The 13,843-nt window shown below is 43.6% G+C and overlaps 1 protein-coding gene across 1 annotated transcript in view; it reads right to left on the bottom strand.

Moving 5' to 3' along the window:
• LOC100367359 (pleiotropic regulator 1) overlaps window positions 1-13,843 on the bottom strand; it is a 113,114-nt gene continuing 99,271 nt past the window's right edge. Inside the window, exon 12 of the mRNA XM_085498614.1 lies at window positions 1-348. Within this exon, the coding sequence (XP_085354740.1) occupies window positions 289-348 (60 nt within the window). The 3' untranslated portion in view covers window positions 1-288. The remainder of the gene's footprint in view (window positions 349-13,843) is intronic.

The following is a 13,843-nucleotide window of genomic DNA, read 5'->3' on the forward strand; positions in this document are numbered from 1 at the left end:
TAAGATAAAAATACTGTTTTATTTGGTAATCTTCAATTACCCATAATGCAACATATCAGAGTGGATAAGAAAGATACATTTCTGCAAAGCTTAGACTAGAGAAATCATTGTATGATCATTTGATTAAAGAAAAACATACTTAGAATAATTTTGAAAAAAAAAAGAACAACTTGTAATTGGTAGAAACCAAACAGACAAGCCAACCTGGGAACATCTACTTTGTATAATTACTCATGATTAACTTGAAAAGTACAAAGGAAACAACAAAGTGTACAGGTTGCTTCTGTTTTAATATTTCTTCCTCTTCATAATCTCTGGCTTCCAGTTGATGGGATGTGACTCTTCCGTCTGAAAAGAGAGAAACAAGAGAATAACTAATTAAAACCTTGAAATATTTTAACTTGAATCATTACACTCTAACATAATTAAATTAAATGTGTCAATGTAACTGAAACCAGTATCACTATAGAGACATAAAAAAAACTAATGAAATCTATCATAAGATTTATGAAGATGGTTTATGATTTACTTCACAACAATTCATTTAATTAATTAATGACGATTAATATTCACAATTTTCAGAATAACACCATACCATAAACTCAGAGTAACACCGTGTTAAGACATATAACATATCTACACTTAAGCTGTTTTGCTTGAACCTCACATGTTAACATTCATAGACAAATCAACTCATTCAATCAAAAAACAGCCAGTAGTCAGCTTTCAGACAGTATAATTGTCTAGGATGGTAAACAAGATTGCTGCAGTAGAGGTTCAACAAAATGCAATCAAAATATTCATGAGTAGTTACATTCCATCAAAGTGTAATTATTCCCTCGTCATGGTGACAGAGTAACTCGTTAAATTCTAATATTATGTGAATTAAACTGTTTCCAATGATTTAAAATACACTGTAGTCATAAATAAATGTTGGGATTATTTTGCAAATCAAAAGTGAATTACAGTCACAGGAGGAAATACGTACATGTATCCAATTTTTATTGTATTTTATAATACAAAAGAAAAGATTACTATCTTCTGTTAGAAACTGATAGAATTGCAGACTAGAAATTAATGTGTCTTCAGATATAAAGGTAGTAGGATCTCAAGAGTAAATTGTATAGGCATCTCAAGTGATCGCCGGGAATGTAGATTTCCTTAATATTTGTTGTTGTTTATAGGGACAAAATGGGAGTGATATAAGAGTTGTTTCACACCAAGTAAGAATATTATTATTACACGCTTTCAAGTTCTTGGTTTCTTCAAATAAACTTTGAATTTTTTATTTGTTTTCTTATGACTTTATTTTGAAGAATATACTAATTTATGTTCCTAACACACTCTTTGCATGTAATACTGAGAAAAATGGTGGAAGGTAATTGTAGTTCTTGGTTATTATTCAATATAATCAGAGATTTTGGATAAAGTATCCTTTCTCAATGATAGATATGAATATATTGAGAGATTTGGGTGCCTTCAGGTGTTTAAGATTCAGGTTGTTTATTGCCACGTGATTGGTGTCACATAAATGATGTAAATACACAATATTCAGAACTTGGTATAGTTTTGTAAATATTCTTTGTGGAATTTGTCCGTTCATCTGTTTTGACGACATGACATGACAATGATACATGTTTAGCGTGGCGACATTCCACACGCTGGAAAAAACTAAATTGTAGAATCTAGTGACAATACAAATTTATATTGTAGACAATGTTTTTCCGGTGAACAAATATACTATTTAAACTTGAGTTACTCTCCTGGGTTATTCTGTATGAAGACAATTACCTATGGCTCGCATTGACACAGAGATTGGACATATACTTATATGATGGATGTCTGTAATTGTCATGACTACCAGTCAATAACTGTTTATTAAGCGATTAAACACCAAAGTTAACTTGTGTTATCTTTCACAAAATAAACATGCATAGTTATGTCCATATTACAAAAATTATCCATGATTGGAAAGCTCAAATTGCTAGACTACTGAAACAAATCTCTAATATTTTGATATGCACATACATCTAATGTATTCACATGTTAATGACAGAAATGTGTTTATTAATTAATAATAACAATGAAGAATTTTTTTTAGACATGTGCTTCCAACAGATAAAATACTAACAATTGTTTTGATGTTTTCAGAAGTAACCTTTAATAATGTTTATTATTACATATGTACTGCAGTTTATTTTGATTCGTCCCTGAAATCAAAATCGGTATTTCCACAACCCATATGCAAATGAGGTCTGAGAGCAAACAAAGTAGTCCCTTCCGGAGTACCGTTTTTCGAAATAAGCAATATTTAGAAGTATGATATTTTCCCTTTGGGGTACATGAATATACTTGTTGAGTGAAATGAAATTTGAACAGCAGTAATGGTAATTTTAGGCAGTCACTTATTTTGGCCTAAACTAATTTGCATATCACCCATGCAATAATGTTTTCGGTATTTTCACGGTCCATATGCAAATGAACATGGTATTTTCATTGGCTACCGAACTATAAATCCATCAAACCATTATAATCGAGTTTTCCGTCTGTGTATCCCTGACGTACTCACAGCACCAGTAATGCAAAAACAACTTTTAGTTTGGCCCAAAACTGTCACGAAACTGCAGCGCGTCCTGCTAAGAAACTTTACTTTGAGCCTTCCCGCCAACGACGAGTTCATTAATACCTGGGGTTAATCAACACTCGGGAGTTGTTTTGTAAATTACGCTACATGTATGTCAGGTGGACTCAGATGGTTATAACAATTTAAAATAACATTTTGAATGCATATACAACATATAACCTGTTAATATATGGTAACCAACGCACGTCATTTTGAAAACAGCGTTTTACCCGTATCTTGCAAGATAATGGAATGATTCCTATTGTGGGCGTGCCAATACAATGGCTGTAATGTATGTTGACCACCTGGAAACTGAGTTTTATAAACCTTGAAGGGCTCTCAGAAGATCCACCAGCAGTGAAATCAGTGATTACTATGCAGCCGCAACCGTTGAACATCGAGATACCAGGTTTCTGCTGGCGAGATGCAGTGTATTCTGCTGTACTTTCACTCGCTTCGCTCGAGAAAGTACGGCCACAGGATACACCGCATCACTCATGAAAATAACTTCCATATGCAACGAAAGCCACGGGGAGGGTGTGGGGTTCTGTCATATTATTATACATCTGTCTCCGTAATGCCATAAGTTACAGCGTGCCGTAATTTTGCGGTATTTTATGGGGTATTTTCATCCTACATCCTACTAAATGCGAATTCCAAATATGTATGATTATGCGCGGAGAGTCCTCTAATAATAAAAACAAATATGGCTGTTGAGTTTGACCGGACTCCACACAAAAAAGTTCACTGATTCTGTTCTAAACATTTTGGATTTCGGCATTCCCATGATGTACATTTTGTATCTTCGGAAGAAAAAGATGTATAATAATCAGGCTAATACGAGAATACCTCAAAGTATGCACTCAGACAGTACGCCTCGCATCAACCTTTGCTCCGTGTTGGTCAATACTCCAGCTGTACTGTCTTCGTGCATACATTGAGGTATTCTCATAATAACCTTATATTCTCTACCACAATGTGTACACACATTGTATCTGTTGTGACTGAGATATGTGACACCAGCATTCAAACTTGATGATTCTAAACAGAAAATTTGAGAGTAAGAGATAAAACCTGAATATCCGTCACCAAACCATCCTTTGAAAAGTAAAGTGAATGTCTTTAAAAACATAATCAATTACAATTTATGGTACAATCAGTTGAGTGTACAGTGACGGTAATGTCAAGGCAAATTCAAATTTAATAACATTTTGGGATAATAGAATAATGCTGATAATAAATTTAGTCCAATCCTTTTGATTTTCAATGAATCCCTGTGACAATAATGTAATATATGTTGACTGTATGAATCAAAGAAGTTCAGTGAATTGCGACTTACACTACTAGCAATAGACTCAGCTGGAGAGTAGAGTCTAAACCACAATAATCCATTTTAATGACCTTTATACATTAACAACATATTACAAGGCAATCAATTATTAATGAACAATAGATAAAAAAATGAATGTGACTGATTGATAAAATTACTTAAATTAGTCCTGTGACGTTCAGCTAACAATGTCAGTAACACATCCATGCTAACACACGGCGTAACTCTGTATCACATATATGATAACACACAGAGTAACTCAGTATCACATCCATGCTAACACACGGCGTAACTCTGTATATTAATCCACAACATGTTTTGAATTCAGACACAGCAGTGCAATGTTTACACTCTGATGAGCAGAAAGTTAAGTGGATCATTAATTCTATGAAACGACTCTACGGATTAACCCAGTTGAATTGAGGGTTTGGCTAGATAGCTTGACCCTATGGGTTGGAGGGTTACACCAAGTAGACTAAAAAGTTTTACCCAACTGGTTGGAGGGTTTCATCAAGTGGACTAAAGGGTTTTACCCAGTCGACTAGAGGGTTTTACCCAGTGGACTAAAGGGTTTTACCCCGTGAACTAGAGGATTTTACCCAGTGGACTAAAGGGTTTTACCCCGTGGACTAGAGGGTTTTACCCAGTGGACTAGAGGGTTTTACCTAGTGGACTAGAGAGTTTTACCCAGTGGACGAGAGGGTTTTACCCAGTAGACCAGAGAGTTTTACCCAGTGGACTAGAGGGTTTTACCCAGTGGACTAGAGCATTTTACCCAGTGGACTAGAGGGTTTTACCCAGTGGACTAGAGGGTTTCATCCAGTGGACTAGAGATTTTTACCCAGTGAACTAGAGGGTTTCACCCAGTGGACTAGAGGGTTTTACCCAGTGGACTAGAGGGTTTTACCCAGTGGACTAGAGAGTTTTACCCAGTAGACCAGAGAGTTTTACCCAGTGGACTAGAGGGTGTTACCCAGTGGACTAGAGGGTTTTATCCAGTGGACTAGAGGGTTTCACCCAGTGGACTAGAGGGTTTTACCCAGTGGACTAGAGGGTTTCATCCAGTGGACTAGAGGGTTTTACCCAGTGGACTAGAGGATTTTACCCAGTGGACTAGAGGGTTTTACCCAGTAGACTAGAGGGTTTTACCCCGTGAACTAGAGGGTTTTACCCAGTGGACTAGAGGGTTTTACCCAGTGGACTAGAGAGTTTTACCCAGTGGACTAGAGGGTTTCACCCAGTAGACCAGAGGGTTTTACCCAGTGGACTAGAGGGTTTTACCCCGTGAACTAGAGGGTTTTACCCAGTGGACTAGAGGGTTTCATCACATGGACTAGAGGGTTTTACCCAGTGAACTAGAGGGTTTTACCCAGTGGACTAGAGGGTTTTACCCAGTGAACTAGAGGGTTTTACCCAGTGGACTAGAGGGTTTTACCCAGTAGACTAGAGAGTTTTACCCAGTGGACTAGAGGGTTTTACCCAGTAGACCAGAGAGTTTTACCCAGTGGACTAGAGGATTTTACCCAGTGGACTAGAGGGTTTTACCCAGTGGACTAGAGGGTTTTACCCAGTGGACTAGAGGGTTTTACCCAGTGGACTAGAGGGTTTTACCCCGTGAACTAGAGGGTTTTACCCAGTGGACTAGAGGGTTTTACCCAGTGGACTAGAGGGTTTTACCCAGTGGACTAGAGGGTTTTACCCAGTGGACTAGAGGGTTTTACCCAGTGGACTAGAGGGTTTCATCACATGGACTAGAGGGTTTTAGCCAGTGAACTAGAGGGTTTTACCCAGTGGACTAGAGGGTTTCACCCAGTAGACCAGAGGGTTTTACCCAGTGAACTAGAGGGTTTTACCCAGTGGACTAGAGGGTTTTACCCAGTGAACTAGAGGGTTTCATCACATGGACTAGAGGGTTTTACCCAGTGAACTAGAGGGTTTTACCCAGTGGACTAGAGGGTTTTACCCAGTGGAGTAGAGGGTTTTACCCAGTGGACTAGAGGGTTTTACCCAGTGGACTAGAGGGTTTTACCCAGTGGACTAGAGGGTTTTACCCAGTGGAGTAAAGGGTTTTACCCAGTGGACTAAAGGGTTTTACCCAGTAGACGAGAGAGTTTCATCCAGTGGACTAGAGGGTTTCATCCAGTGGACTAGAGAGTTTTACCCAGTGGACTAGAGGGTTTTACCCAGTGGACTAGAGGGTTTTACCCAGTGGACTAGAGGGTTTTACCCAGTGGACTAGAGGGTTTTACCCAGTGGACTAGAGGGTTTTACCCAGTGGACTAGAGGGTTTTACCCAGTGGACTAGAGGGTTTCATCCAGTAGACTAGAGAGTTTTACCCAGTGAAATAGAGGGTTTTACCCAGTGGACTAGAGGGTTTTACCCAGTGGACTAGAGGTTTTCATCTAGTGTACTAGAGAGTTTTACCCAGTGGACTAGAGAGTTTTACCCAGCGGACGAGAGGGTTTTACTCAGTAGACCAGAGAGTTTTACCCAGTGGACTAGAGGGTCTTACCCAGTGGACGAGAGGGTTTTACCCAGTGGACTAGAGGGTTTTACCCAGTGGACTAGAGGGTTTTACCCAGTGGACTAGAGGGTTTCATCTAGTGGACTAGAGGGTTTTACCCAGTGACTAGAGGGTTTTACCCAGTAGACCAGAGGGTTTTACCCAGTAGACCAGAGGGTTTTACCCAGTAGACCAGAGGGTTTTACCCAGCGGACTAGAGGGTTTTACCCAGTGGACTAGAGGGTTTTACCCAGTGGACTAGAGAGTTTTGCCCAGTGGATTAGAGGGTTTTACCCAGTAGACTAGAGGGTTTTACCCAGTAGACGAGAGGGTTTTACCCAGTAGACTAGAGGGTTTCATCTAGTGGACTAGAGGGTTTTACCCCGTGAACTAGAGGGTTTTACCCAGTAGACCAGAGGGTTTTACCCAGTAGACTAGAGGGTTTCATCCAGTGGACTAGAGGGTTTCATCCAGTGGATTAGAGGGTTTTACCCAGTGAACTAGAGGGTTTCATCCAGTGGACTAGATGGTTTTACCCAGTGGACTAGAGGGTTTTACCCAGTAGACCAGAGGGTTTTACCCAGTAGACCAGAGGGTTTTACCCAGTGAACTAGAGGGTTTTACCCAGTGGACTAGAGGGTTTTACCCAGTGAACTAGAGGGTTTCATCACATGGACTAGAGGGTTTTACCCAGTGAACTAGAGGGTTTTACCCAGTGGACTAGAGGGTTTTACCCAGTGGAGTAGAGGGTTTTACCCAGTGGACTAGAGGGTTTTACCCAGTGGACTAGAGGGTTTTACCCAGTGGACTAGAGGGTTTTACCCAGTGGAGTAAAGGGTTTTACCCAGTGGACTAAAGGGTTTTACCCAGTAGACGAGAGGGTTTCATCCAGTGGACTAGAGGGTTTCATCCAGTGGACTAGAGAGTTTTACCCAGTGGACTAGAGGGTTTTACCCAGTGGACTAGAGGGTTTTACCCAGTGGACTAGAGGGTTTTACCCAGTGGACTAGAGGGTTTTACCCAGTGGACTAGAGGGTTTTACCCAGTGGACTAGAGGGTTTTACCCAGTGGACTAGAGGGTTTCATCCAGTAGACTAGAGAGTTTTACCCAGTGAAATAGAGGGTTTTACCCAGTGGACTAGAGGGTTTTACCCAGTGGACTAGAGGTTTTCATCTAGTGTACTAGAGAGTTTTACCCAGTGGACTAGAGAGTTTTACCCAGCGGACGAGAGGGTTTTACTCAGTAGACCAGAGAGTTTTACCCAGTGGACTAGAGGGTCTTACCCAGTGGACGAGAGGGTTTTACCCAGTGGACTAGAGGGTTTTACCCAGTGGACTAGAGGGTTTCATCTAGTGGACTAGAGGGTTTTACCCAGTGACTAGAGGGTTTTACCCAGTAGACCAGAGGGTTTTACCCAGTAGACCAGAGGGTTTTACCCAGTAGACCAGAGGGTTTTACCCAGCGGACTAGAGGGTTTTACCCAGTGGACTAGAGGGTTTTACCCAGTGGACTAGAGAGTTTTGCCCAGTGGACTAGAGGGTTTTACCCAGTAGACTAGAGGGTTTTACCCAGTAGACGAGAGGGTTTTACCCAGTAGACTAGAGGGTTTCATCTAGTGGACTAGAGGGTTTTACCCCGTGAACTAGAGGGTTTTACCCAGTAGACCAGAGGGTTTTACCCAGTAGACTAGAGGGTTTCATCCAGTGGACTAGAGGGTTTCATCCAGTGGATTAGAGGGTTTTACCCAGTGAACTAGAGGGTTTCATCCAGTGGACTAGATGGTTTTACCCAGTGGACTAGAGGGTTTTACCCAGTAGACCAGAGGGTTTTACCCAGTAGACCAGAGGGTTTTACCCAGTAGACTAGAGGGTTTCATCCAGTGGACTAGAGGGTTTCATCCAGTGGATTAGAGGTTTTTACCCAGTGGACTAGAGGGTTTTACCCAGTGGACTAGACGGTTTTACCCAGTGGACTAGAGGGTTTTACCCAGTGGACCAGAGGGTTTTACCCAGCGGACTAGAGAGTTTTACCCAGTGGACTAGAGGGTTTCATCCAGTGGACTAGAGAGTTTTACCCAGTGGACTAGAGGGTTTTACCCAGTGGACTAGAGGGTTTTACCCAGTGGACTAGAGGGTGTTACCCCGTGGACTAGAGAGTTTTACCCAGTGGACTAGAGAGTTTTACCCAGTAGACCAGAGAGTTTTACCCAGTAGACCAGAGGGTTTTACCCAGTAGACCATAGGGTTTTACCCAGCGGACTAGAGGGTTTTACCCAGTGGACTAGAGAGTTTTACCCAGTGGATTAGAGGGTTTTACCCAGTAGACTAGAGAGTTTTACCCAGTGGACTAGAGGGTTTTACCCAGTAGACCAGAGAGTTTTACCCAGTGGACTAGAGCGTTTTACCCAGTGGACTAGAGGGTTTTACCCAGTGGACTAGAGGGTTTCATCCAGTGGACTAGAGATTTTTACCCAGTGAACTAGAGGGTTTTACCCAGTGGACTAGAGGGTTTTACCCAGTGGACTAGAGGGTTTTACAAAGTGGACTAGAGAGTTTTACCCAGTAGACCAGAGACTTTTACCCAGTGGACTAGAGGGTGTTACCCAGTGGACTAGAGGGTTTTATCCAGTGAACTAGAGGGTTTCACCCAGTGGACTAGAGGGTTTTACCCAGTGGACTAGAGGGTTTCATCCAGTGGACTAGAGGGTTTTACCCAGTGAACTAGAGGGTTTTACCAAGTGGACTAGAGGGTTTCATCCAGTGGACTAGAGGGTTTTACCCCGTGAACTAGAGGGTTTTAACCAGTGGACTAGAGGGTTTCATCACATGGACTAGAGGGTTTTACCCAGTGGACTAGAGGGTTTTACCCAGTGGACTAGAGGGTTTTACCCAGTGGACTAGAGGGTTTTACCCAGTGGACTAGAGGGTTTTACCCAGTGGACTAGAGGGTTTTACCCCGTGAACTAGAGGGTTTTACCCAGTGGACTAGAGGGTTTTACCCAGTGGACTAGAGAGTTTTACCCAGTAGACCAGAGAGTTTTACCCAGTGAACTAGAGGGTTTCACCCAGTAGACCAGAGGGTTTCACCCAGTAGACCAGAGGGTTTTACCCAGTGGACTAGAGGGTTTTACCCCGTGAACTAGAGGGTTTTACCCAGTGGACTAGAGGGTTTCATCACATGGACTAGAGGGTTTTACCCAGTGAACTAGAGGGTTTTACCCAGTGGACTAGAGGGTTTTACCCAGTGAACTAGAGGGTTTTACCCAGTGGACTAGAGGGTTTTACCCAGTAGACTAGAGAGTTTTACCCAGTGGACTAGAGGGTTTTACCCAGTAGACCAGAGAGTTTTACCCAGTGGACTAGAGGATTTTACCCAGTGGACTAGAGGGTTTTACCCAGTGGACTAGAGGGTTTTACCCAGTGGACTAGAGGGTTTTACCCAGTGGACTAGAGGGTTTTACCCAGTGGACTAGAGGGTTTTACCCAGTGGACTAGAGGGTTTTACCCAGTGAACTAGAGGGTTTTACCCAGTGAACTAGAGGGTTTTACCCAGTGAACTAGAGGGTTTTACCCAGTGGACTAGAGGGTTTTACCCAGTGGACTAGAGGGTTTCACCCAGTAGACCAGAGGGTTTTACCCAGTGGACTAGAGGGTTTTACCCAGTGAACTAGAGGGTTTTACCCAGTGAACTAGAGGGTTTTACCCAGTGGACTAGAGGGTTTTACCCAGTGGAGTAGAGGGTTTTACCCAGTGGACTAGAGGGTTTTACCCAGTGGACTAGAGGGTTTTACCCAGTGGACTAGAGGGTTTTACCCAGTGGACTAGAGGGTTTTACCCCGTGAACTAGAGGGTTTTACCCAGTGGACTAGAGGGTTTTACCCAGTGGACTAGAGGGTTTTACCCAGTGGACTAGAGGGTTTTACCCAGTGGACTAGAGGGTTTTACCCAGTGGACTAGAGGGTTTCATCACATGGACTAGAGGGTTTTAGCCAGTGAACTAGAGGGTTTTACCCAGTGGACTAGAGGGTTTTACCCAGTGGACTAGAGGGTTTCACCCAGTAGACCAGAGGGTTTTACCCAGTGGACTAGAGGGTTTTACCCCGTGAACTAGAGGGTTTTACCCAGTGGACTAGAGGGTTTCATCACATGGACTAGAGGGTTTTACCCAGTGAACTAGAGGGTTTTACCCAGTGGACTAGAGGGTTTTACCCAGTGAACTAGAGGGTTTCATCACATGGACTAGAGGGTTTTACCCAGTGAACTAGAGGGTTTTACCCAGTGGACTAGAGGGTTTTACCCAGTGGAGTAGAGGGTTTTACCCAGTGGACTAGAGGGTTTTACCCAGTGGACTAGAGGGTTTTACCCAGTGGACTAGAGGGTTTTACCCAGTGGAGTAAAGGGTTTTACCCAGTGGACTAAAGGGTTTTACCCAGTGGACGAGAGGGTTTCATCCAGTGGACTAGAGGGTTTCATCCAGTGGACTAGAGAGTTTTACCCAGTGGACTAGAGGGTTTTACCCAGTGGACTAGAGGGTTTTACCCAGTGGACTAGAGGGTTTTACCCAGTGGACTAGAGGGTTTTACCCAGTGGACTAGAGGGTTTTACCCAGTGGACTAGAGAGTTTCATCCAGTAGACTAGAGAGTTTTACCCAGTGAAATAGAGGGTTTTACCCAGTGGACTAGAGGGTTTTACCCAGTGGACTAGAGGGTTTTACCCAGTGGACTAGAGGTTTTCATCTAGTGGACTAGAGAGTTTTACCCAGTGGACTAGAGAGTTTTACCCAGCGGACGAGAGGGTTTTACCCAGTAGACCAGAGAGTTTTACCCAGTGGACTAGAGGGTCTTACCCAGTGGACGAGAGGGTTTTACCCAGTGGACTAGAGGGTTTTACCCAGTGGACTAGAGGGTTTTACCCAGTGGACTAGAGGGTTTCATCTAGTGGACTAGAGGGTTTTACCCAGTGGACTAGATGGTTTTACCCAGTAGACCAGAGGGTTTTACCCAGTAGACCAGAGGGTTTTACCCAGTAGACCAGAGGGTTTTACCCAGCGGACTAGAGGGTTTTACCCAGTGGACTAGAGGGTTTTACCCAGTGGACTAGAGAGTTTTGCCCAGTGGACTAGAGGGTTTTACCCAGTAGACTAGAGGGTTTTACCCAGTAGATGAGATGGTTTTACCCAGTAGACTAGAGGGTTTCATCTAGTGGACTAGAGGGTTTTACCCCGTGAACTAGAGGGTTTTACCCAGTAGACCAGAGGGTTTTACCCAGTAGACTAGAGGGTTTCTTCCAGTGGACTAGAGGGTTTCATCCAGTGGATTAGAGGGTTTTACCCAGTGAACTAGAGGGTTTCATCCAGTGGACTAGACGGTTTTACCCAGTGGACTAGAGGGTTTTACCCAGTAGACCAGAGGGTTTTACCCAGTAGACCAGAGGGTTTTACCCAGTAGACTAGAGGGTTTCATCCAGTGGACTAGAGGGTTTCATCCAGTGGATTAGAGGTTTTTACCCAGTGGACTAGAGGGTTTTACCCAGTGGACTAGAGGGTTTTACCCAGTGGACTAGAGGGTTTTACCCAGTAGACCAGAGGGTTTTACCCAGCGGACTAGAGAGTTTTACCCAGTGGACTAGAGGGTTTCATCCAGTGGACTAGAGAGTTTTACCCAGTGGACTAGAGGGTTTTACCCAGCGGACTAGAGGGTTTTACCCAGTGGACTAGAGGGTTTCATCCAGTGGACTAGAGAGCTTTACCCAGTGGACTAGAGGGTTTTACCCAGTGGACTAGAGGGTTTCATCCAGTGGACTAGAAGGTTTTACCCAGTGGACTAGGGGGTTTCATCTCATGGACTAGACGGTTTTACTCAGTGGACTAGAGAGTTTTACCCAGTAGACCAGAGGGTTTTACCCAGTAGACCAGAGGGTTTTACCCAGCGGACTAGAGAGTTTTACCCAGTGGACTAGAGGGTTTCATCCAGTGGACTAGAGAGTTTTACCCAGTGGACTAGAGGGTTTTACCCAGTGGACTAGAGGGTTTTACCCAGTGGACTAGAGGGTGTTACCCCGTGGACTAGAGAGTTTTACCCAGTGGACTAGAGAGTTTTACCCAGTAGACCAGAGAGTTTTACCCAGTAGACCAGAGGATTTTACCCAGTAGACCATAGGGTTTTACCCAGTGGACTAGAGGGTTTTACCCAGTGGACTAGAGAGTTTTACCCAGTGGATTAGAGGGTTTTACCCAGTAGACTAGAGAGTTTTACCCAGTGGACTAGAGGGTTTTACGCAGTGGACTTGAGGGTTTTACCCAGTAGACCAGAGGGTTTTACCCAGTAGACCAGAGGATTTTACCCAGCAGACTAGAGAGTTTTACCCAGTGGACTAGAGGGTTTCATCCAGTGGACTAGAGAGTTTTACCCAGTGGACTAGAGGGTTTTACCCAGTGGACTAGAGGGTTTCATCCAGTGGACTAGAAGGTTTTACCCAGTGGACTAGGGGGTTTCATCTCATGGACTAGACGGTTTTACTCAGTGGACTAGAGAGTTTTACCCAGTAGACCAGAGGGTTTTACCCAGTAGACCAGAGGGTTTTACCCAGCGGACTAGAGAGTTTTACCCAGTGGACTAGAGTGTTTTACCCAGTGGACTAGAGGGTTTTACCCAGTGGACTAGAGAGTTTTACCCGGTAGACTAGAGAGTTTTACCCAGTAGACCAGAGGGTTTTACCCAGTAGACCAGAGGGTTTTACCCAGTAGACCAGAGGGTTTTACCCAGCGGACTAGAGGGTTTTACCCAGTGGACTAGAGAGTTTTACCCAGTGGATTAGAGGGTTTTACCCAGTAGACTAGAGAGTTTTACCCAGTGGACTAGATGGTTTTACCCAGTGGACTAGAGGGTTTTACCCAGTGGACTAGAGGGTTTTACCCAGTGGACTAGAGGGTTTTACCCAGTGGACTAGAGGGTTTTACCCAGTGGACTAGAGGGTTTTACCCAGTGGACTAGAAGGTTTTACCCCGTGAACTAGAAGGTTTTACCCAGTGGACTAGAGGGTTTTACCCAGTGGACTAGAGGGATTTACCCAGTGGACTAGAGGGTTTTACCCAGTGGACTAGAGGGTTTTACCCAGTGGACTAGAGGGTTTTACCCAGTGGAATAGAGGGTTTCATCACATGGACTAGAGGGTTTTACCCAGTGAACTAGAGGGTTTTACCCAGTGGACTAGAGGGTTTTACCCAGTGGACTAGAGGGTTTTACCCAGTGGACTAGAGGGTTTCATCTAGTGGACTAGAGGGTTTCATCCAGTAAGCTAGAGGGTTTTACCCAGTGGACTAGAGGGTTTTACCCAGTGGACTAGAGGGTTTCATCACATTGACTAGGGGGTTTTACCCAGTGAAC

This window comes from Saccoglossus kowalevskii, chromosome 4, assembly GCF_978046115.1.
Source record: "Saccoglossus kowalevskii chromosome 4, keSacKowa6.1, whole genome shotgun sequence".
Classification (NCBI taxonomy): domain Eukaryota; kingdom Metazoa; phylum Hemichordata; class Enteropneusta; family Harrimaniidae; genus Saccoglossus; species Saccoglossus kowalevskii.